Genomic DNA, 21,428 nt, shown 5'->3' on the forward strand with positions numbered 1-21,428 from the left:
TGTCCATGAAGGATGAAACTTGCTTTTGTGCCTCTGCCCATTGATTGTGTGGCAGGTGTGGCATACCTTTTGCCCTTGGCAGGGTGTGAAAGTGGAACCTGTAGCCCTGAGACACTATATTCAAGACCCATTTGTGTCCTGGGTGATCATGTGCCAATTTTGTGAAAAAAGTGCTAGTTTTCCCCCTAAGGTCTGCCAAAAGATAAGTGCTTGGTGCTGGCAAAAGAAAGTCATTGGGACTGTTTCCTGTATGGCTGTGATTTGTCTTCTCTGCTTTTGGAGGTAGAAGCACCCCATTGTTTAGACTTGTATGAGCCTTGGGGCTGAATTTGCCTCTGGGGCGTCTGTATCTGCCTCTCTGTGGCCTGTCTGACACTGGAAAGGACCAATTCTTTGTAGGCCAGTTCCTGCTAAATCTGGGTGGCTGCACCTGTAAGAAATCCTTAACTGTCTGCACAGATTTCGCTTTGTCCTCCATTTTCTTCAACACCTCTTCTGCTTTAACACCAAACAAAGTATCATGCTGTAACAGAGCATCTAATAATTTTGCTTTAACATGATCAGGCAGATTCTGTTCCTTTAACCAAGCATGCCTCCTAATGACAGAACCTGTAACAGCGGCCCTGCAAGAGGCCTCCAGAGAATCAAAACCACATTGCAAAGTATGCCTTCCCACTTTTTCAGTTGCATGCAATAAATCCTGCATTTCCTTGTTTTCTGCACATTCAGAATTTGTTAATATTTTCTGTTTAAGCAGTGACATTAAGTATTGCTGATATTTAAGCATATGAAATTGACAATTTAAAGCCTTCACAGCCAAGGTAGCAGAAGTGTAAACCTTTTTCCCCCATCTGTCCAGTGCCCTTGAATCCCTATCAGAGGGTATAGGGTTTTTTGCAGTGGAAGCCTTGACCCCTTTGGGACCCTGAGAAATAGTTTCTGGGTCAGCAGCAGGGTTTTTATAAAGAAATTTATGTGAATCTGGAACCCTGTAGTATCTGTGTGGCTTAACAGGTGCAGGGGGTAAAGAGTCAGGAGACAGGCCGGACTCTGAAAATACATCATCTACAATGTCTAAAACAGGGGGGATAGCAAGAGGCCTGTGCTGAGGTAGTAAAAGAAAGTCTCTTGAGTCTTTTCTTAGATTCTGAGTAGTCTTGGCTCTCCCAGTGGAAGTGCTCCCTTCATGGTGTGCAGGGTTTCCCCAAAAGAATAATCCTCAGGAGGAGAGGCTGAAGGGATAGATTCTTCAGCATCAGAATCCTCATAGGGAGGAAGAGAGTATTCCTGTTCAGAAGAGGAGTCAGAGGAAATGGAAACCTGATCTGAAGATTCATATTCTGTCTCTTGCCTGGGCCTCTTATCAGGAGGGGGATGGGAACCCCTGATCAAAGTAATTAGGTCTTTGGCCATTTTGAGCATCTGTTTTTTAAGCATGGAGGCCTGTCCAAGGGCTTGCTGCACTTGTTTCTTTGTCTTTAGTGGTGCTTTTGTCTTTGCCTTTGAAGCTGTAGTCGGTTTTACATATAACTGTGTAGGCCTGAAAACACCGTCAGAAGCAGATGCCTGCTCAGCAGCTCTGGACCCATCTGAGAGAATATCTTCCAAGTGTCCAATACCTTGAGTTTCCAGCGGCCTAGTCTGCTCCACGTGGGAGTCGGAAATGGCCTGCGGCTCTGAGGTAGCAGGCGTCAGGGGCTGCGAAAGCGCCTCACTGAGAACCAGCGAACCGGCGACTGGCTTAGAAGAAGCCTTGTCGTCAGTTTTGGACCTCGGATGCCTGTCCTTTTCCTTGCGTTTCTTTTGAATTGCGGTAGTCGGATGGCTATCCGACGACATCGTGTAATTAAATCTTCGGCCAAAATAATGAAATGCAAAATCGCACAGACGCTTAATAGTGCGTTGGTTAAATCTAGCACAAAACCTGCAATTAGCAACGTCGTGATCAGGGCCTAGGCAAGGAATACAATAAGAATGGAAGACCTTATGAGGTATTTGCTTCCCACAAGAAATACAATTATTAACTTTTTCTGACATCGGTCTGGAGCAAGAAAAAAAGTTTCCCCAATGGGGTACTTAGCTTTAAATGAAGACTTCGGATCTGAAATTCAAATACGAAAATCTCAGGAGTCGGCCGACCGGCACTTGCAAACTGCTTCTGCTTCAGGCACTGCACGGCAAGAAAGACTGAAGAAAATGGCGTCGGCTGCATCTTTTATACCCCTGGCGCACTGACGTCAGGGAAGAGGCAACAGCAACTGATGCCGGACCAGGACTTTGGAATTCAGGCTGACTGCGGGTAGCCTGCCAGCAGGATAACCAAGAGTAATGACTGCAACAGTGAAACATGATGAACATCTACAACATAGGCGGTAGTATACTTAACACCGAAAGTGTGATAAGAGACCTTGGGAGACAGGTGGACAGTAGTCTCTCCTTTGATAATCACATTGCCACAGTAGTCAGGAAATCATTCTACGTGGCACACCTCATCACAAAAGGTTTCTCATCCAGAAAAAAACAGGTCATTGTTCCCCTCTACTCATCACTCATTAGACCCATTATAGAGTACAACGCCCCTTTCGGTATGTACCTCACAAGACATCTACAACAACTGGAAAGGCCGCAGAAATACCTCACAAAGAGGATTACCGGCCTCAAACAGATGCCCTACGCAGACCGTCTCAAAAAACTCCAGCTTTACTCAGTCGCATATCGCCTACTCAGAGGTGATCTCTACCTAAAGTACAGTTTTGTACCTACCATAAATGTAGATGTTCGAGTGCTAATACAGCTGCAGTAATCACAGATGGGTTTTCAGCCGTCAGGCGGTCCCTCGGTCGGCCAAATTCCAAAGTCTTGGTCCGGTGTCAGTTGTCGTCACTTACTCTTCTGACGGCAGGAAGGCCAGAGTATATAAGACACAGCCGACGCCATGTTCTTCAGTCTTTCTTGCCCCAGATGTCAGGTGCCCCCAAAAGGAAGGCAATACATAAATAAGGCTTATCCACATATGCAAGCCATGCAAAGTAATGCAAAATCAGTGTAAGCAAGCAAATAAAACATAGCAGGATAACCCAGTCAGGAAGTATGAAGAGGTTGTTAGGCCCCATGCCCTTACCAAGTGGGGAAGGAGGGAGGGAAACCTGTACTGCAGCTGTATTAGCACTCGAACATCTACATTTATGGTAGGTACAAAACTGTACTATGTTCATCGTGCATACAGCTGCAGTAATCACAGATGGGTAGAGTCCCAAAGCTATGCATAGGGTGGTAGGTACTATGAGGAACTGGGTTGAGCCAGAATGCCCTGCAAAACAGCCGTGGCAAAGCCTGCTCTAGTTCTGGAATATAGGGGCAGGTGGTAGTGTTTTGTGAAGGTATGTACAGAACTCCAAGTGGCTGCCTCCCAAATATCCTTAGTAGGCACACCTCTGAGGAAGGCTGTAGAGGTGGCTGTGGCCCTGGTGGAGTGAGATCTGATACCAGTAGGGACAGATTTTCCATGATAGGAGTAACAAAAACGTATGCAGTGGCCAATCCACTTGGAAATGGTCTGTTTGGTAACTGGTTTCCCTTGAGCCCCTACGCATAGGACACAAAAAGTTGTTCTGATTTCCTGAAGGACTTTGTTCTGTCCAAGTAGTAACGTAGCTGCCTATGGATGTCTAAAGAGTGAAGCAACCTTTCCCCTTTGTTTTGAGGGTTGGGATAAAAAGTAGGTAGGTGTATGGCTTGGTTTAAGGCTACCCTGGATACCACTTTTGGCATAAAAGATGGGTTAGTACGAAGGGAAACCCTATCCTGATGGAAGATGAGGAAGGGCTGCACCGCCATGAGGGCCTGTAGTTCAGAAACCCTACGAGCTGAAGTGATGGCCAGAAGGAAAGCTGTTTTCCAGGACAAATATTGCAGATCTGTTGAGGCAGTAGGTTCAAAAGGAGGCAATGTTAGTTTTTCTAGTATGTAATTAAGGTCCCAGGCTGGTATTGGTTGCTTCCTTGGAGGTCTTGTATTCTTAGCCCCTCTGAGGAACTGTCGTAAGAGTGGGTGAGAGAATAAGGGAGGATCCGTGTTGAATTCTGAAGAAATGGCTGAGGCATGTATTTTAATGGAAGAAAATGAAAGTCCACTGTTCAGCAGTTTAGCTAGGTACTGTAAAACCTGAGGCAAGTTCAATTTTCTAGGGTCCTGTCCTTTTTTCTCATTCCAACAGCAAAACCGCTTCCATTTTGCGGAGTAAGCTTTTCTAGTAGATGGTCTTCTCGCCTCCAAAATGACATCCTGCACCTCCTTGGAGAGTAGGGTCTGTTGTGGTGTTAAGGAATTTTCCAAGCAGCGAGGTTGAGTGTTTTCAGCTGACTGTGAAGGGTTTTGTAGTTGTTCTGAGTCAGCAGAAGGGGTATTAGAGGCAGGGACCAGGGAGGAATATGCGTTAGGCTCCTCAGGAGTGGATACCAGTGTTGCCTTGGCCAGTCTGGAGCAATCAGTATCATCCTCGGTTTGTCTGTTCTTGCTTTCAAAAGCACCTTGGACAGAAGAGGCAGAGGTGGAAATGCATAAACTGTCCATGCTGTCCAACTGAAAGAAAGGGCGTCCACTTTCCAGGCCTTTGGATGGAAGGTCCTTGAACAAAACCTTTTCAATTGATGGTTCCTGTGGGAGGCAAAAAGATCTATGTCTGGCCTCCCCCACGCTTCGATTATTTCCGTAAACACCTTTGGATGCAACTTCCATTCGTGTGGATCTGTCATATTCCTGCTCAGAGTGTCTGCCAGTGTGTTTTCCAGTCCTGGCAAGTACTGTGCTTGAAGTTCGGTCTGTGTTTCCAGAGCCAAGTTCCAAAGAGTCATGGCTAGTCTGCACAAGGGGTATGAATGTGTTCCTCCTTGTTTGTTTATGTACCACATAACTGTGGTGTTGTCTGTTCTTATCAGTAATTGACCTGGAAGCAGGAAGACCTTGAAAGCTGTAATTGCATTTATTACTGCTAGCATTTCTTTTTGATTTATGTGAAGGTGCTTTTCCTTGTGGGACCATCTGCCCTGAATGCACCTGTCCTTCATGTGCGCCCCCCAGGCGTAGTCTGAGGCGTCTGTGGTTATGACTTGTTTTGCTTGAGGCTTGCAGAATGGAAGGCCTGTGTTTACTTGACATGCTTGGGCCCACCATAGAAATTCCTTTTGTAAACATGGAATTATTGGTATAATTGCTTCCAAACTGTGACTGTGTTGAGACCATAGATTTTTTAGGTACCATTGAAGTTTCCTCATATGCAACTTTGCACATGGGATTAACAAAATGCAAGATGCCATGAATCCCAGAGCCTGCAGGATTTTCCTTGCAGTAAGCCTGGTACTTTTTGCTAGTGTTTTGAAGTACTGAGATAATTGCCCCTGTTTTTCTGGCGTAAGATATGCCATCTGGGTGTTTGTGTCCAAGCTGGCACCCAGGAAGGTTATTTTCTGAGATGGTGTTAGCCTTGATTTCTCCTTGTTGATGGTGTATCCCAAAGAAAGCAGTAACCGTGTCACATATGCCAGATGTTCCAGTAGTATGTGTTTGCTGTCCGCTTGGATCAGGCAGTCGTCCAGATAAGGGTAAATTTGTATCCCTTGAAGTCTGCAAAAGGCAATCACTGATGCCAGGCACTTTGTGAATACTCTGGGCGCAGTAGATAAGCCCAAGGGCAATGCAGAGAATTGATAGTGGATTGAACCTGCAAGAAATTTGAGGTATCTTCTGCAACTTTGTCTGATTGGGACATGCAGGTATGCCTCCTTGAGGTCCAATGTTACCAGCCAAAACTCCTTGCCCAGCATGGGAAGAAGTTGCTGTAATGTGAGCATCTTGAATTTTGGTACGAGCAGAAATGTGTTTAGGATGGATAAGTCCAGAATGGGTCTCCAGTCGGTTCCTTTTCTTGGTACCAGAAAGAGTCTTGAATAAAAACCTTGACCTTGTTGGTGCGTAGGTACCTTTTGTATAGCTCTCATGGTTAGGAGCTTTGAAATTTGCAGTTGTGCCTCTGCCCTTTGATTTTGTGGCATATTTGGCATTTCTCTCATTTTTGGAAGAGTGTGAAATTGAAATTTGTAGCCTCTGTTTATAATGTCCAGTATCCATTTGTCTGTTGTGACAATATGCCAATTGCTTGCAAATAATGCTAGTTTCCCTCCCAAAGGTGCTGCCAGCTGAGACTTGCTTGGCATGGAAATGAGGGAGTCATTGTTTCTTCCTGTATTGTTGTGCACTGTCTTCACCACCTGTTGGTGCTGGAGATTGCCATTGTCTGCCTCTATATGAGCCTTGTGAGTGTCCTCTGCCCCTTGTGCGTCTGTATCTACCTCTTTGGGGCTTGTCAGTGGCTGGAAAGGACCAGTTTTTTGAAGGCCAATTCCTGCTAAAACGTGGTGGCTGAACCTGTAAGAAAGCTTTGACAGTTTGCATAGATTTGGCTTTTTCTTCCATTTTCCGTAGTATATCCTCAGCATTAGTACCAAAAAGTACATCCTTTTGTAAAGGAGCATCAAGAAGTTTAGCTTTCACATGATCAGGCAAATTTTGTTCCCTAAGCCAGGCATGTCTGCGAATGACTGATCCTGTAGCAGCCGCTCTACTGGAGGCCTCTAGGGCATCATAACCACATTGCAAGGTGTGTTTACCCACTTGCTCTGCACTATGCAACATATCCTGTAACTCTTTTAAATCTGGTTGTTCAGGTTGAGACATTCTGTTTTTAATTGTGATAACAGAAACTGTTGATATTTGATCATATGAAACTGACAGTTTAAGGCCCTCATGGCTAGGGTGGCCGAGGTATATACCTTCTTACCCCACCTTTCTAAAGATCTAGATTCCCTTTCTGCAGGAAGTGGATTCTTGGCAGTGGAGGCCTTTAATCCCTTAGGGCCTTGTGAAATGGTTTCAGGGTCAGCATTATGGCCTTTGTAGAGAAATTGGTGAGAACTGGGTACTCTGTAATATCTATCAGGCTTTACTGGTGCAGGAGGCAGAGAATCAGGATTAAGACAAGCCTCCAAATAGACATCATCCAGTACCTCCAAAACAGGGGGTATAGCCAGAGGTCTGTGCTGAGGTAACCAAAGAAATTCCCTAAGTCTTTTCTTGGAATCTGAAAAGTCTTGGCCTTCCCAATGGAAATGTTCCCTCAAGGTGTGCAAGGTTTCCCCAAAAGAAAAATCCTCAGGGGGGGATACAGAAGGAATAGACTGTTCTGCATCCGAATCCTCAAAAGGGGAGTATGAGTGTACCTCTGCATCAGAATGTTCTGATAAAATGGATCCCTGATCAGAAGAGGGGGATTCTTCCTCCACTCTGGGTCTCTTGTCAGGAGGGGGCTGAGAACCTCTGATAAGAGTAATTAGATCCTCAGCCATTTTAAGCATGTGTTTCTTAGGCATGTGTCCAGGAGATGGGCCTTGAGCAGCAGGCCTGGTTTGATGCCTGGCTGCTTTGGATTTAGTAAAGGCCTTAATAGAAAAAGAAGATGAAGGCCTAAATACACCATGGGTGGAGGTGGACCTGTCCACATTAGTAGGCTCGACATAAGCCGGGGCTTCGGTTGTAGTCTGGGAAAGGGCCGAGGACCCAGCGGTCTCGGGTACAGAAGACACCGCCAAAGGAGTGTCGTCAGTAGTCAGGGACTGCAAAGGCGTCTCGCTGAGAACCGGACCACGTGGAGCCTGTTTCGGCGTGGTGTCAGCGGAGACCGCGGGCCTCGCGTGTCGGTCCTTTTCCTTGCGTTTTTTGGATAAAACGGTAGTCGGAGTGTCCGACGACATTTTATAGTCAAAAGCTTTACCAAAATAGTGTTGGGTGAACTCCGCCCGACGCTTAATAGTGCGTTTATTGAAAGTAGCGCAAAAGCGGCAGCCCAAGACGTCGTGGTCTGGGCCCAAACAAGGTATGCAAAGGGAATGGAAATCCTTATGCGGTATTTGCTTCCCACAAGAAATACAATTATTAACTTTTTCTGACATCGGTCTGAGGCAAGAAAAGTTTCAACGGGTACTTAGCTTTAATGAAGACTTCGGTTCCAAATATTTTCGTAATTCAGGAGCTGGCCGACCGGCACTTGCGAACTGCTTCTGCTTCGGGCACCGCGTGGCAAAAAAGACTGAAGAACATGGCGTCGGCTGTGTCTTGCTCTTCTGACGTCAGGAAGGCCAGAGTATATAAGCGACGACAACCGACGCCGGACCAAGACTTTGGAATTCGGCCGACCGAGGGACCGCCTGACGGCTGAAACCCATCTGTGATTACTGCAGCTGTATGCACGATGAACATCATACAAAGATATGTCAAACCCAGAGCTGTTGGACATGCTCCACTTAAAGAAATCACAATCCCTCCAAGCTACACACTCTAGGGACCTAAACCTTGTCACCACAATAAACAGAACATGCCGGAGGGATAGATTCCTGTCCCAGAGACTTCCCATACTCTGGAATAAACTACCTATCTATATCAAACAAAGCTCCTCATTAGCACTCTTCAAGAACAATCTTGATGATTGGATGAGAAATAGGAAATTCACCCCGGGGATCACTTCTGTGGCTCTGCTCGACAGTGGCACAGGAAAATAATTTTCTTGGGTGGCAAAGGCAGGGTACTTTTTTGGCTGGGTTTGTATAGGCCCCAGGGCCAATAGCCTAGTACTTACCTATGAACCTATGTGAAATCAGTCTCCTATACCTAATTTACTACACCTCCAGTACAAGGGTAAAGCAGTAAGGTAGATCCTTGACAGTTGAGATGGTGTGTTAAAATACTTAAATAAACACAGTCAGCAAAAAAAACAAAAAAAAAAAAAAACAAATGCTACCTTCAGGATTTGACTGCATACCTTCAAGCACCTAGCAAAAACAGCCATTTTCTTCATTTGCTTTCAGGTCTCTTTCCCAAAACAAAACTGAAACTGCCTTACTAAGAAGGTAGCTTCCACCCTTCAGCTTTTAAAAGCACCTGATGAAGGCACGCCATACTGACAACTGAATCTCTGCGCAACCTGTAAACCTGTGTGCACTTTTTTCTTTAAGTGGGGGGGTTTGAAGTCGGTGTTCCGGATGTCGGTCTTCTGAAGTTGTCAATGCTTTCTTCTAAAGTTCCGTCTACTGAAGTAGACCCCAGATATATATATATATATATATATATATATATATATATATATATATATATATATATATATATATATATATATATATATATACACACATATACATATACACACATACATACACATATATATATATATATATATATATATATATATATACACACACACACACACACACACACACACACACTACACGCACCAAGATACAGGTGCACACACATGCATAAATATAATATACAATATATTTATTTATTTTTTTACTCTGTCAAGGACTTTAGAACTTTCAGCACCAGTACAAATGGAATCTCAGCACCTAAACTCAGAGGTGTAAAAAAAAGTAAGTAATTGGAGAAGTTATTTATTATGCATCCCACTACATCCTTTCCCTCATGCCTTCTACACGTCTTCACTCTTATGACTGCCAAGCAAAGTCAAATCAGTCATTTCTATTCAGTAATGCTTTCAGCAAAGATCAAATTAAGGTAAACAGTACCACTGCCAGTCATACCTCTCAACCTCTTAGAGCAACAATTCTGGACAAAGCTTTAAATAAATGTGGGAATAAGGCCTAAAAATAAGGACAATTTTTAAATATTGCTCTTACAAACTTAGAAAGTTGACAGAATAACAGGTTTTGCATTAGCATGAATTTTCTGAAGAGTATGAAGTCTAAAACTCAGTCATTATTTCTTTAATAATTTGCCAGAAAACCACAATTTTATGAAAAACGGACCAAACATATGAGGTAAAAATCTGGACATTCTGCGAAAATCTGTACAGTTGTTGAGAGGTATGCTGCCAGTTACAGACACAGCCTGTAGCTCATGATATATGGAAATTTTCTTGCTACCATTATGGTATGCATAGCCATTGCAAGCACCACACAGATAAACCTTCAAACCTCAAAAACAGCGGCTTTCAGTGTTTTAATTACAGATGCTGCCAGCCATAAGTGTATTCTCCCTACCAGGTTAATGAATGGAAGACTATTTCAGGGAAGTGTGAAGTACCTTACTATAACAAAACCCTCTGAAAATATTTAACTAAACAGTCTGATTTAAAAAAAAGTATAACAAGAATTAGACCCAATTAAAAGTAAACAAATGTTTTCTTCAACTGCAGCAAAGAAATTATTGTGTTCGTTTACCTGCACATCAGATGCCAAGGTCTCATAGGTATCTTTCAGACAGTGCCAGTTCTTTCTCCCCAGGGTCAGTGCAACACCAGGAAGACTATAAGCACAATGCTTTGCTATTTCGGTGTCAACAGTCTGAGCTCGTGCTGGATCGGTCATTGACAGATACTGCTCCAACAGTGGCTGTGGAATGATATCCTGAAAATGTAACAGACATTAACAATACTAAGAATTTACTGTTTTATTCAAGTCTTTTTTATCAAGATATCACATTAGATGTGCAATTACACATACACACACGCGTACAAAAAGTTTCAGCACAATGGCTGCAGAATGCTTTTTCATTCAAACAGTTAGCATTCTCAAAATCAGCACATCTCCAACAACATTACATTAAAGGAAAACCTACAAATAACTTTATACAGGGGATTGCTTATGTTTTGCTACTGTCCATCTAGCTGAGTCCTGTAAACATCTGCTGTGGAACCTTTGCCCTTCTATTAGCAGCTGAAAAACTCAATGCTGATAAGGAAACAGTCTTCTGAAAAGAAACTCTTTAAAAATAAAGTTAACAATGGTTAAATGCCCTGCACTAAGGCCCTGAAAAAGAACCCAGACTTGCTCTTTTCTACTTAAATGACACTAACTGCTCCCATTTCAAGACACAAAAAAATATGCTTTATGTTCGAACAATGTACTCTGACAAGCATTTACTGTTTCACACACATTACCAAGCAATAAAAATGCCAAAAGTACCTTAGAATAACTGGCACACAAGCATTAAAAAAATGCCTAAAGGACCTTAGAATAACTGGCACAAAGTCATAAGGTAAAAGAGATGAGTGATCATTACCTTTCAAGGACAGTTTTTGTGTGTACCTAAACAGACCTTGACACACACACACACACACACACACACACACACACACACACACACACACACACACACATCCAGATTCCAAAGCAATTTTCACTGTCCTAAGTACAGTGAGCAAGATTTGCTGGACATTTGGCACTAGATGTCAAATGACCATTTTCTCAGTGAAAACTTTAATGCTTTATGCTAAATGCTAATAAGAGTCAAATAAATCAATGTCTGATTCCACAACCATTAGTGACCAGCTAAGTATAAATTGACAGCCCAGTGTGTGCCAGCAGATACATGGAGCAGCATACCATATAACATATTACCAAGCATCTTCCTTTACAGCCCAGAGTAGACATAGACACAAATGATATTTGACTACACAGATTTAGCCACATGTGTACTGCCCCTACATGAAAGGCTGCAAATAGGGGTGGACAAGTCAAACGTGTATAAACAGTTTAACAGCAGCTGTGGTTCACTACAGAAGTCAGACTGCTGCAAAGGGAACAGACTTTCACAGAATGTTGTGGGCTGGACAGACAGAAACCATTTGCAGTAAACAATTTCTAACAAGTTTACATTTGAGGGACACCTAGGTTCTTCCATAGATGTGCAGTGGTTGTGCAGAGCACAGAATTGCATACCCTTACCCTTTATATCAGATGTGTACACACTGTACAAAGAGTGCCCATCACCATATGCCACAGTCACAATGTACTTGGTTACCTTGCTTAAATTGTTTGACACTTACACACATATCCCACAACAAAAGCAAACTAGACAGTACCACAATGCCTACATATTTATCACTTTCGCAACTCCTAACCCAATGATGCACTGAATCCAACTAACAGGCATTCACATACCTTGATATTACCAATACCATGTTCATCCTCTGCATGGGGTCAGATCCCAAATGCCAAATGTCTGAAATGATGCATCATGGAGGAAGTATGACCTACCTTGTATAAGGTTCCTTTGCCTTTCATCAATAATAAACCTCACTAAACACTGACTGACAGATGACCTTCATATCTGTTATACTGTACTTCAAAGGGTCATCTGCAGTAAGTGTATATTCAAAAAGAACATGTTGGGACATAACTAAAACAAGCCATAAGGGAGAAGAAAATCATGAAGGGGAAAATGAGGAGAAAATAACACGGAGAACCACCATACAAATGACACAATATTACAAGACTGAAAACAGAATGCTTGGTGATTGCATTAACTCATGATCAGTGATGAGAGTAAAGCGTTACTTTAACATATTACATTCTTTAATAGCTAGTAATATTAGGCATTACTTTTCAATATAGTAATGTATTACTTTTTTTAGTAACTAGTAACACAAATGTGCATTACTTGTATTTTACTTTTACTTGAATCAAGTGTTGAGTTGGGTATTTACTGAGTGTCTGCTAATACTCTTGGTTATATTTTGCACACAAACATAACACTATAACATGGGCTGTACCTTGAAAATTTTTCTCCCAGAGATCTGATGATCTTATAGTCTTAGAAAGTTTTTAGACTAAAAATATTTGTGTTAGCGTGCATTTTCTAAAGGACATGAAATCAGAAACTGAAATGTATGACATTATTTAGTGACTTCACTCCTCAGTGATTTGACAGAAAACCTCAAATGTTATGAACAACAGACCAAGAATGTGAGACAGACAAAAATCTGTATAGTTGATAGGGATGACTAAAAATACGGACCTGTTATGTAGTTCCAGGTGGTCCCCTCAGGTCTATCAGGATGCGAAAAACATTAAGTGTCCTTAAAAGTACAAAAAGCTCCTTAGAAGTTCCATGTTTTTCTGCACCCATAACATTATTTAGAAAAATTCACCTAAGCTTACTAATTAATACTGTTTTTTTTTTTAAACACGACATTTTGTCAGCAAAGGTGATTCATCGCACAGTAATGGCCCATTCACCTAGGAGAAAGTACAGTTTTGTACCTACCATAAATGTAGATGTTCGAGGATCCACATTGCTGCAGTCCTAACTATTGGGTAGTCCGCTGTCCAGTCGGCCCGAATACCAAAGTATATGGCTGACGTCGGTCAGGGCGCATTAGACTGACGTCAGTACGTCAGGGTACTAATGCGCATGACCGACGTCATATCCTCAGTCTTTTCTTGCCCCAGATGTCAGAAGACCCTGAAAAGCTAAGGCCAAAACCAAAAATTCCAAACATACCTGCACCAAAAATATGTACAATATATACAAAATTACCAGAATATAACCTCACCTACACAACCACCCTTAAACACAGAGGGAAGGAGGGAGGGTAAATTGGACTGCAGCAATGTGGATCCTCGAACATCTACATTTATGGTAGGTACAAAACTGTACTATGTTCTTCATTCCACATTGCTGCAGTCCTAACTATTGGGTAGAATCCCAAAGCAGAGGTAAGGGAGGCTGGCAAATCATAAGGAAGCAGGAACTGACAACATGCCTTGCAAAATAGCTGTGGCAAAACCAGCCCTAGACTTAGAGTAGAGAGGAAGGTGATAATGCTTAGAGAAAGTATGCACTGAACTCCAAGTAGCTGCCTCCAAAATATCCTTAGTGGCCACCCCCCTTAGAAATGCTGTAGAAGTGGCAGTAGCCCTAGTGGAATGAGGCCTAATTCCAGCTGGAATCTCCTTGCCATGATGGGAATAACAGAATGCAATGCAAAACCCAATCCACTTAGATATAGTTTGTTTTGACACAGGCTTGCCCTGCGAACCCAAAGCAAAAGAAACAAACAACTGCTGAGACTGCCTAAAATCCTTAGTCCTGCTCAAATAATAACGCAATTGCCTGTGTACATCTAAAGTGTGCAAAATCTTTTCCCCTTTATTTTGGGGATCTGCATAAAAAGTAGGCAAATGAATAGTTTGGTTTAAAGCCACACTAGAAACCACCTTAGGCATAAAGGAAGGATTAGTACGTAAAGATACCCTATCCTTATGAAAAATCAAAAAGGCTCTACCGCCATAAGGGCCTGCAACTCAGAAACCCTTCTTGCAGAAGTAATGGCCAACAAAAAAGCAGTCTTCCATGACAAATATTTCAATTCAGCAGTAGCCGCAGGCTCAAAAGGTTGTAGAGTAAGTTTCTCCAACACAAAATTGAGATCCCAAGCAGGAGTAGGAGCTCTACGGGGGTCTTGTATTCTTTCTCCCTCTAAGAAATTGCTTGAACAAAGGATGCGAAAACAATGGTGGGTCACAATCATAGTGAGCTGAAATTGCTGCAGCATGAATCTTAATGGAAGAGAAAGACAAACCTTTGTCCAATAACTCAGTAAGATATTGAAGAGCCACACTCAAATTAGGCTCAGAAATCTCCAAATTGTTTGCTGCACTCCAAAATAAAAATCTCTTCCATTTTTCTGCGTACACTTTCCTTGTACTAGGTCTTCTGGCTTCCATAATCACATTTAAAACTTGTTGAGGAAGTTGAGACCTGCTGTCTTTCAAAACAGAATATGCCAGGCTGTTAGATGAAGAGATTGAAGCTTGACATTGAGCAGGTGACCGTCCCTCTGAGACAACAGGTGTGGAATCAAGGGTAAAGGCCATGGAGGCTTCCTTACCAGACTCCTCAGTAATGGGTACCAGTGCTGCCGAGGCCAATCTGGAGCTATTAAAATCATCCTTGGCTTGTCTTGTCTGACCTTTAGAAGCACCTTTGGGAGAAGAGACAGAGGTGGAAAAGCATACACATGAAGATTTTTCCAACTGAAAGAAAGAGCATCCACTTTCCAAGCTGTGTGATGAAACCTCTTTGTGCAAAACTTTGGCAGCTGGTGGTTTAGTGGAGAAGCGAACAGATCTATGTCTGGAGTTCCACATGACACTGTCAATTTTTGAAATACATGAAGATCCAGTTTCCACTCGTGGGGATCCATGATTTGTCTGCTTAACACATCTGCTAAGGAGTTCTGTGCTCCCGGCAGAAACCTTGCCTGAAGAGTTAGTTGCAAGCTGAGCGCAGTCTCCCATAAAATCATTGCTTGCCTGCACAATGGGTAAGAATGTGTTCCCCTTGTTTGTTGATGTACCACATGACAGTTGTGTTGTCTGTTAGAATCAACACCTGCCCTGGAAGAAGTAACTCCTTGAAAGCCATTAATGCAAACTGGACTGCTAACATCTCTTTCATGTTGATATGTAGATGCTGTAGTCTGGCAGGCCACTTGTCTTGTATCCACTTTCCATTTAGATGAGCTCCCCAAGCAATGTCTGAGGCATCTGTCGTTAGAATCTGACTCGCCTCTGGCCGGGTCACAGAGAGTCCCTTGTTTAGGTGACATTCCTGTGCCCACCACAAAATTCCTTTTGGATGCAAGGTATTATTTGAATGACTGTGTCCAAATCCTGGCAGTGCTGTGTCCATACATTTTGAGATACCATTGCAGCTTCCTCATATGCAGTTTGGCATTGGGAAGCACCAGAATACAAGATGCCATGAACCCTAAGGCTTGAAGGACTGTCCTTGCAGTCAGCCCGGACTGAAGAGATAGTTGATGGAAGTAACTGGAAAGATTCTTTTGTTTGTCCGGGGTTAAAAGGCCATCTGGGCTGCTGTATACAGTCTCACACCCAGAAAGCACATGTCTTGAGAGGGTACTAGACTGGACTTTATTTCGCTCACAGAATACCCTAGGCATCTTAGCACTGCTATGACATAATCCAAATGCTGTAGAAGGTCTTCCTTTTCTTGAGCTAGAATCAGGCAGTCGTCCAAGTAAGGATAGATTTGAATTCCTTTTAGCCTGAAGTAAGCTATCACTGGAGCCAGAACCTTTGTGAATACTCTGGGCAGTGGATAAGCCAAAGGGCAATGCAGAGAACTGATAATGAGAATTTCCAGCTCGAAAACGCAGATACTTCCTGCAACTTAGTCTTATAGGCACATGAAGGTAAGCGTCCTTGAGATCTAAAGTTACCATCCAGTGATCCTTGCCCAGCAGAGGTAAAAGCTGTTGTAACGTCAACATTTTGAACTTGGGAATGTCCAGATAAGTATTGAGGATAGATAAATCCAAAATTGGCCCCCACGTGTTCCCCTTCTTCGGTACTAGGAACAGGCGAGAATAAAATCCTAGGCCCCTTTCTGGCACAGGAACTGGCTGAATGGCCCCTATGTGGAGCAACAGAGAAATTTGCTTGTGAGCCTCTTGTCTTTGTAGAGGAGGAATGTCTGGCATGCCTTTGAAAGGAGGCATGGTATGGAAATAAAACCTGTAACCGTGGTGAATGATATCCAGAACCCATCTGTCTTGGGTAATTAAATCCCAATTTTCTTTGAAAAGAGACAGCCTTCCTCCCAAAGGTGCTGCCAGGCGAGAATGTACTGGCAGCTGAAAAGGCAGGTCATTGGGTCTGCTTACGAAAGGACTGACCCCTGCCCTCACCAGAAGTCTGAGCAGGGGAACTCCCTGTCCTAGGCCTAAAAGAACCTTGAGCTCTGCCCCTACCACGCCTAGACCTACCCCTAGACTGGGAATCATAAGCAGGATAAGTCCATCCCTTAGTAGGCCAATTTCTACTAAACTTGGAGGCTGCACCTGCAAAAATCCTTAACAGTTTGCATAGACTTAGCCTTGTCCTCCATTTTCTTTAAGACTGCTTCCACAGGCGAACCAAACAACACATCAGACTGCAAAGGAGCATCCAAAATCCTTGTTTTAACATGCTCAGCTAAATTCTGATCTCTCAACCAGGCATGCCTACGAAGAACAGAACCAGTGGCAGCCACCCTCGAGGAGGCCTGCACAGCATCAAAACCACATTGCAAGGAATGTTTACCCACCTGTTCAGACACATGAACTAAATCCTGCAACTCTTTACACTCAATACCTTCTGCCAGAGCATCCACCTTAGATTTCAATTGTGAAAGGAGATAATTCTGATATTTTAACATGTGAAACTGACAATTCAACGCCTCATGGCTAAAGTGGAAGAAGTATACACTTTCTTTCCCCATCTATCCAAAGCCCTTGCCTCTTTATCAGGAGGAACAGGATTTTTAACAACAGAGGCCTTCACACCTTTAGGCCCCTGAGAGACAGTTTCGGGTCTGCCCTAGGACTCTTAAAAGATACTTATGAGCTTCAGGCACCCTATAGTACCTATCCGGTTTAACTGGGGCAGGAGGCAAAGAATCAGGATTGAGGGAAGCCTCTGCAAAACATCTTCCACCACATTCAGAACAGGAGGTATAGCTAAAGGCCTATGCTGGGGTAAAACAAGAATTCCCTAAGCCTCTTCCTGGAATCAGAGAAATCTTGACCTTCCCATTTAAAATGCTCCCTCATGGAATGCAGAGTCTCTGAAAATGAAAAATCCTCAGGAGGAGAAGCTGAAGGAGTAGAATCATCCACATCAGAATCAGAATAAGGAGGATACTCCTGCAAGTCTTCAGCCAAGACTCAGAAGCCTCGAACATTGCTCAAAACTCTCAAACTCAGGTTCCACCCTAGGCCTCTTATCAGGAGGGGCATAGAACCTCTAATCATAGTAATCAAATCCTCTGCCATTTTAAGCATATGTTTCTTAGGCAAAGACCCTGAAGCACTAGGAGAAACCCCACTGAAGCTAAACTTGGCCTGCCTCTCAAAGAAGCCTTGGAAACAGAAGGGAGGCTTTAACCACCTTAGGAAGAGAGGGAAGAACAGCCACCTGAGAAGCCCCTCAGCCTGGCCTACTTCCTCGAGGATACATCCTGTAACAGTAAAGTCTCTCCCTGAGACTCTAAAGAAACACCTGGCAAAACCTCCGGCTCCACTGAGCCTTCTAAAGATCCGACGCCTGGGACTGTCGGTTCTTCCACTCTAGGCTTTGCTGCTTTGTCCTTGCGCTTTTGGCGAAGCGGGCGCCGGAGCCTCCGACGGCATTTTATAATTACAACGCTTCCCAAAACTAACCTGGCACAGTCTAACCTTCTCTTAATAGTGCGTTTGTTAAATCTAGCACAAGAGCGGCATCCAACAACGCCGTGCTCAGGCCCTAAACAAGGTATACACAAAGTATGGTAATCCCTATGAGGTATCTGTTTCCCACAAGAAATACAGTTATTCACTTTTTCTGACATCCGGTTAAATACTGAGGCAAGAAAAACCAAAATATTCCCAACGGGTACTTAGCCAACTTTGATTCGGTCTGAAACTCTGACTTCAGAAACTTTCAGAACGCCAACCTGCACTCGCAAAATTGCTTCTGCATCGGACCATGCGGCAAAAAAGACTGAGGATATGACGTCGGTCATGCGCATTAGTACCCTGACGTACTGACGTCAGTCTAATGCGCCCTGACCGACGTCAGCCATATACTTTGGTATTCGGGCCGACTGGACAGCGGACTACCCAATAGTTAGGACTGCAGCAATGTGGAATGAAGAACATCCAGACAACCACTTGTACCTAAAGCAGACTCGGTCACCAGCCACTGTGATGTTTACATCTTCCTCCTCCTCCTCAAGCATACCATGACAATGGCTTGGTGCAAGACATTAAATCTGTAATTAGTCACTTTCACCTATAGAGCTCCTCACCTTCTCCAAGTCCATTCCTTCTGTAGCATACTACATATGTACTGTACCACTTTTACGTCACTAAACTCCCTAAACATGGTGTAAAATATGTGTGTAAAATCATATTTTAATATAAATCACTTACAGGCCACAGAGTTTAAGCCGAAGACAGGCTGTGGAATTACACACAACAGTACACATCAATGGCCTATTTACACAGCAGACCACGTGATCATATACACTCCAAAGCCACATCCTTTCATGGCCAGCATGTTTAACCCCCTAATGAAAGGTACTTAATGAAGTTTAACTCACAGAGTTAAAGTTTATTAAATATAATGAAACAACAATACTCACCGGAAACCGCTGATTTCCCTCTGGTATTTTGGCTCATCCTAGGCTTTCCCTTTGTGTTCCTCAGAGCTGACCACCACAATTACTGATGACTTAATGCTATTGTTTAAAATATGAATGCTTGGAACCAATGGTTTTGGTCTTAATTTCCCACTGATACACTGCATTAACGGACAATTCACCTAGGAGGATCACATTGCCACATATATCTTTACAGACCAATTCCCCAGCCAGCAACAGTTTACATTTGCACACGATGGCAGTGGTTTGAGACAGGATTTCACAACTCCTCCTTTGTTTTTTAAGTCAATCTCAACTTTAGAGCTTCCTACCATCTCTGAGCCCATTTCCATTCCCACTTGCATGCTACTGTCTCATCATATCACTTTTTTTTTTTTGTTTTACACCCAAAAGACAAACCCACATCCCAACAGCAGAGACACTTCCTCGCAGCATCACACTGTTTAGCATTATCTAAGGAATCTAAAACTTCCTTCTTTTCATAACTGATAACAGTCTGGTTTTGAAGGCACAGCGTGTTGACTCAGTGTTACCATTATGGTTTATGTACATCTTTAAGGATCGTCCCCAGTGACAGTTTCTGCACTACGAGAGCTATTTTTGTGTGTGAAGAGTTTCCTTCTTTCGCTGCACAGACAAACACTGTTTGGTTTTATTAATGTTATTGTTAAATGGTTATGCACATTACATCAACTCTATGGTGACGTGCAACCATTTATTTTTCTGCATTTGCTCAGAAATGGAAAATCGAAGTTCATTTGAACAATCTGTGCATACGGAATTCTTTGACCTAATTACAAATGATGGAAAAAACACTGATGTGAAATGTAAGCTATGTCCACTGACAAAGACAACTTACAGAACTTCAGCAAACAGTACGTCTAATTTAAAGAAGCATCTTGAGACATCGCATCTTAGCCCAGCTGGAAAGCTAAATATTCTGAAAAGAAACAATCGATTCAGGTGCTGACAAATTGGACAAGAAAGTGTTCACACAGCTTTCTACTGCAGCAGCCATTGGTTCTGGTCATGTCACACAGTCCAAGGTGGAGAGCTTGATCTTTGACTTTGTGGTGAATGACATGCAGTGTTTCAGCATTATTGAACAGCATCCTTTATCAACCTTGTAAATGGCCTGCAACTGGGAAATGTGGTCATGAGCAGGAAAACTTGTTGAATGGGTGGAGAAACACTTCAGTGATATAAAAGAGAATCTGATGGAAACCTCAGCAAGCGTTTCACTGTTTACACTATGGCTGATATCTGGACCCATCAGAATCATATATATATATATTTTTTTTGGCATCACCACCCACTGGATCAACTGTGACATTCTTCAATGAATGTCAGCTGCTTTGTCATACTGCAGAATGCAGGGAAAGCATATATGAGATTGCATAGTGTCAACTCTTGACAGCGTTCACATCAAGTACAAGACAAATCAAAATGTGCGTGTGACAATTACTGACAACAGCAGCAATTTTGTAAAGGCTTTCATTGTTTTTGCAGAATGTGAGAGATCTCAGACTACAAGCATTCTGTCCCAAGATGAGGAGAACAGTGACGTGACTTACAATAGAGTGGCAGCCATGCTGAATCAGTCAGGGCAAAGCAAGAACACCTATTCACTGCCTCCCCATCTGACATGTGCAGCACACACACTGAATCTAGCTGCTGTGCATGATGCTCAATCTGCTTGTGATGATGCACAGTATAAAAAGATGATGCGAAGTACCATGGTCAGATGCTATGCTACTTGGCACAAAGCTAGTCACAGCACCCAAGCTGCTGTGGTGGTTTGCAATAAGTGTGTTCTAGCACTGATTGTTCCCAATGTGATGCAATGAAATTCCACTTTCTATGCAATGGAAAGAATTCACTGCACTGCAACCCAGGTCGAAGGCTTGCTGAATGAGATGTGAACAGACTGGAGCTGCCTGCTTCAGGCCTGCAGAAATTACCTTTGTTGCTGAGTTTGTGCAAACAATGCAGCCCTTTGGCAATGTCTCTGGAGATACTGCAGTCAAGTGCTGAAACCTTTGTGGGAATCCTGATCCTCATCATCATGTGCCTGAATCCAAAGTCAGGCAGTCTGTGAATCTTGCTGTGCTGCTAGTTGATGTTCTTCTTAAAGGCACTGAGGCTCTGTTCAATCACCTTCTGGAGCCTAGAGGGCTAATTTTGGCTAGCACACTGCATCCACAGTTCCAAATGTGATGGATGGAGAGTGAAGAGCAAAAACTCAGAGGCAAGGCTCTGCTCCTTGATGCAATGCATAAACTGGATGAACCTGTGTGTGGGTCATCTGAAGCTTCTGCACTAACTGCTGAAGACAGCTTCTTCAGTTTCAAAGAGTCGGCACCAGCCAGTGT

The 21,428-nt window shown here is 43.1% G+C and overlaps 1 protein-coding gene across 6 annotated transcripts in view; it reads right to left on the minus strand.

The window, feature by feature from the left end:
- Positions 1–21,428, minus strand: part of LOC122816964 (serine/threonine-protein phosphatase 4 regulatory subunit 1-like) — a 1,601,647-nt gene that overhangs the window by 647,962 nt on the left and 932,257 nt on the right. For all 6 annotated transcript variants that reach the window (XM_044090068.1, XM_044090067.1, XM_044090066.1 and 3 more), the window contains one exon: positions 10,287–10,472. In XM_044090068.1, the coding sequence (XP_043946003.1) occupies positions 10,287–10,472 (186 nt within the window). The remainder of the gene's footprint in view (positions 1–10,286; positions 10,473–21,428) is intronic.

The sequence above is a fragment of the Protopterus annectens genome, chromosome 12.part0 (genome assembly GCF_019279795.1).
Source record: "Protopterus annectens isolate FY-2018-M chromosome 12.part0, PAN1.0, whole genome shotgun sequence".
NCBI classification, from domain to species: domain Eukaryota; kingdom Metazoa; phylum Chordata; order Ceratodontiformes; family Protopteridae; genus Protopterus; species Protopterus annectens.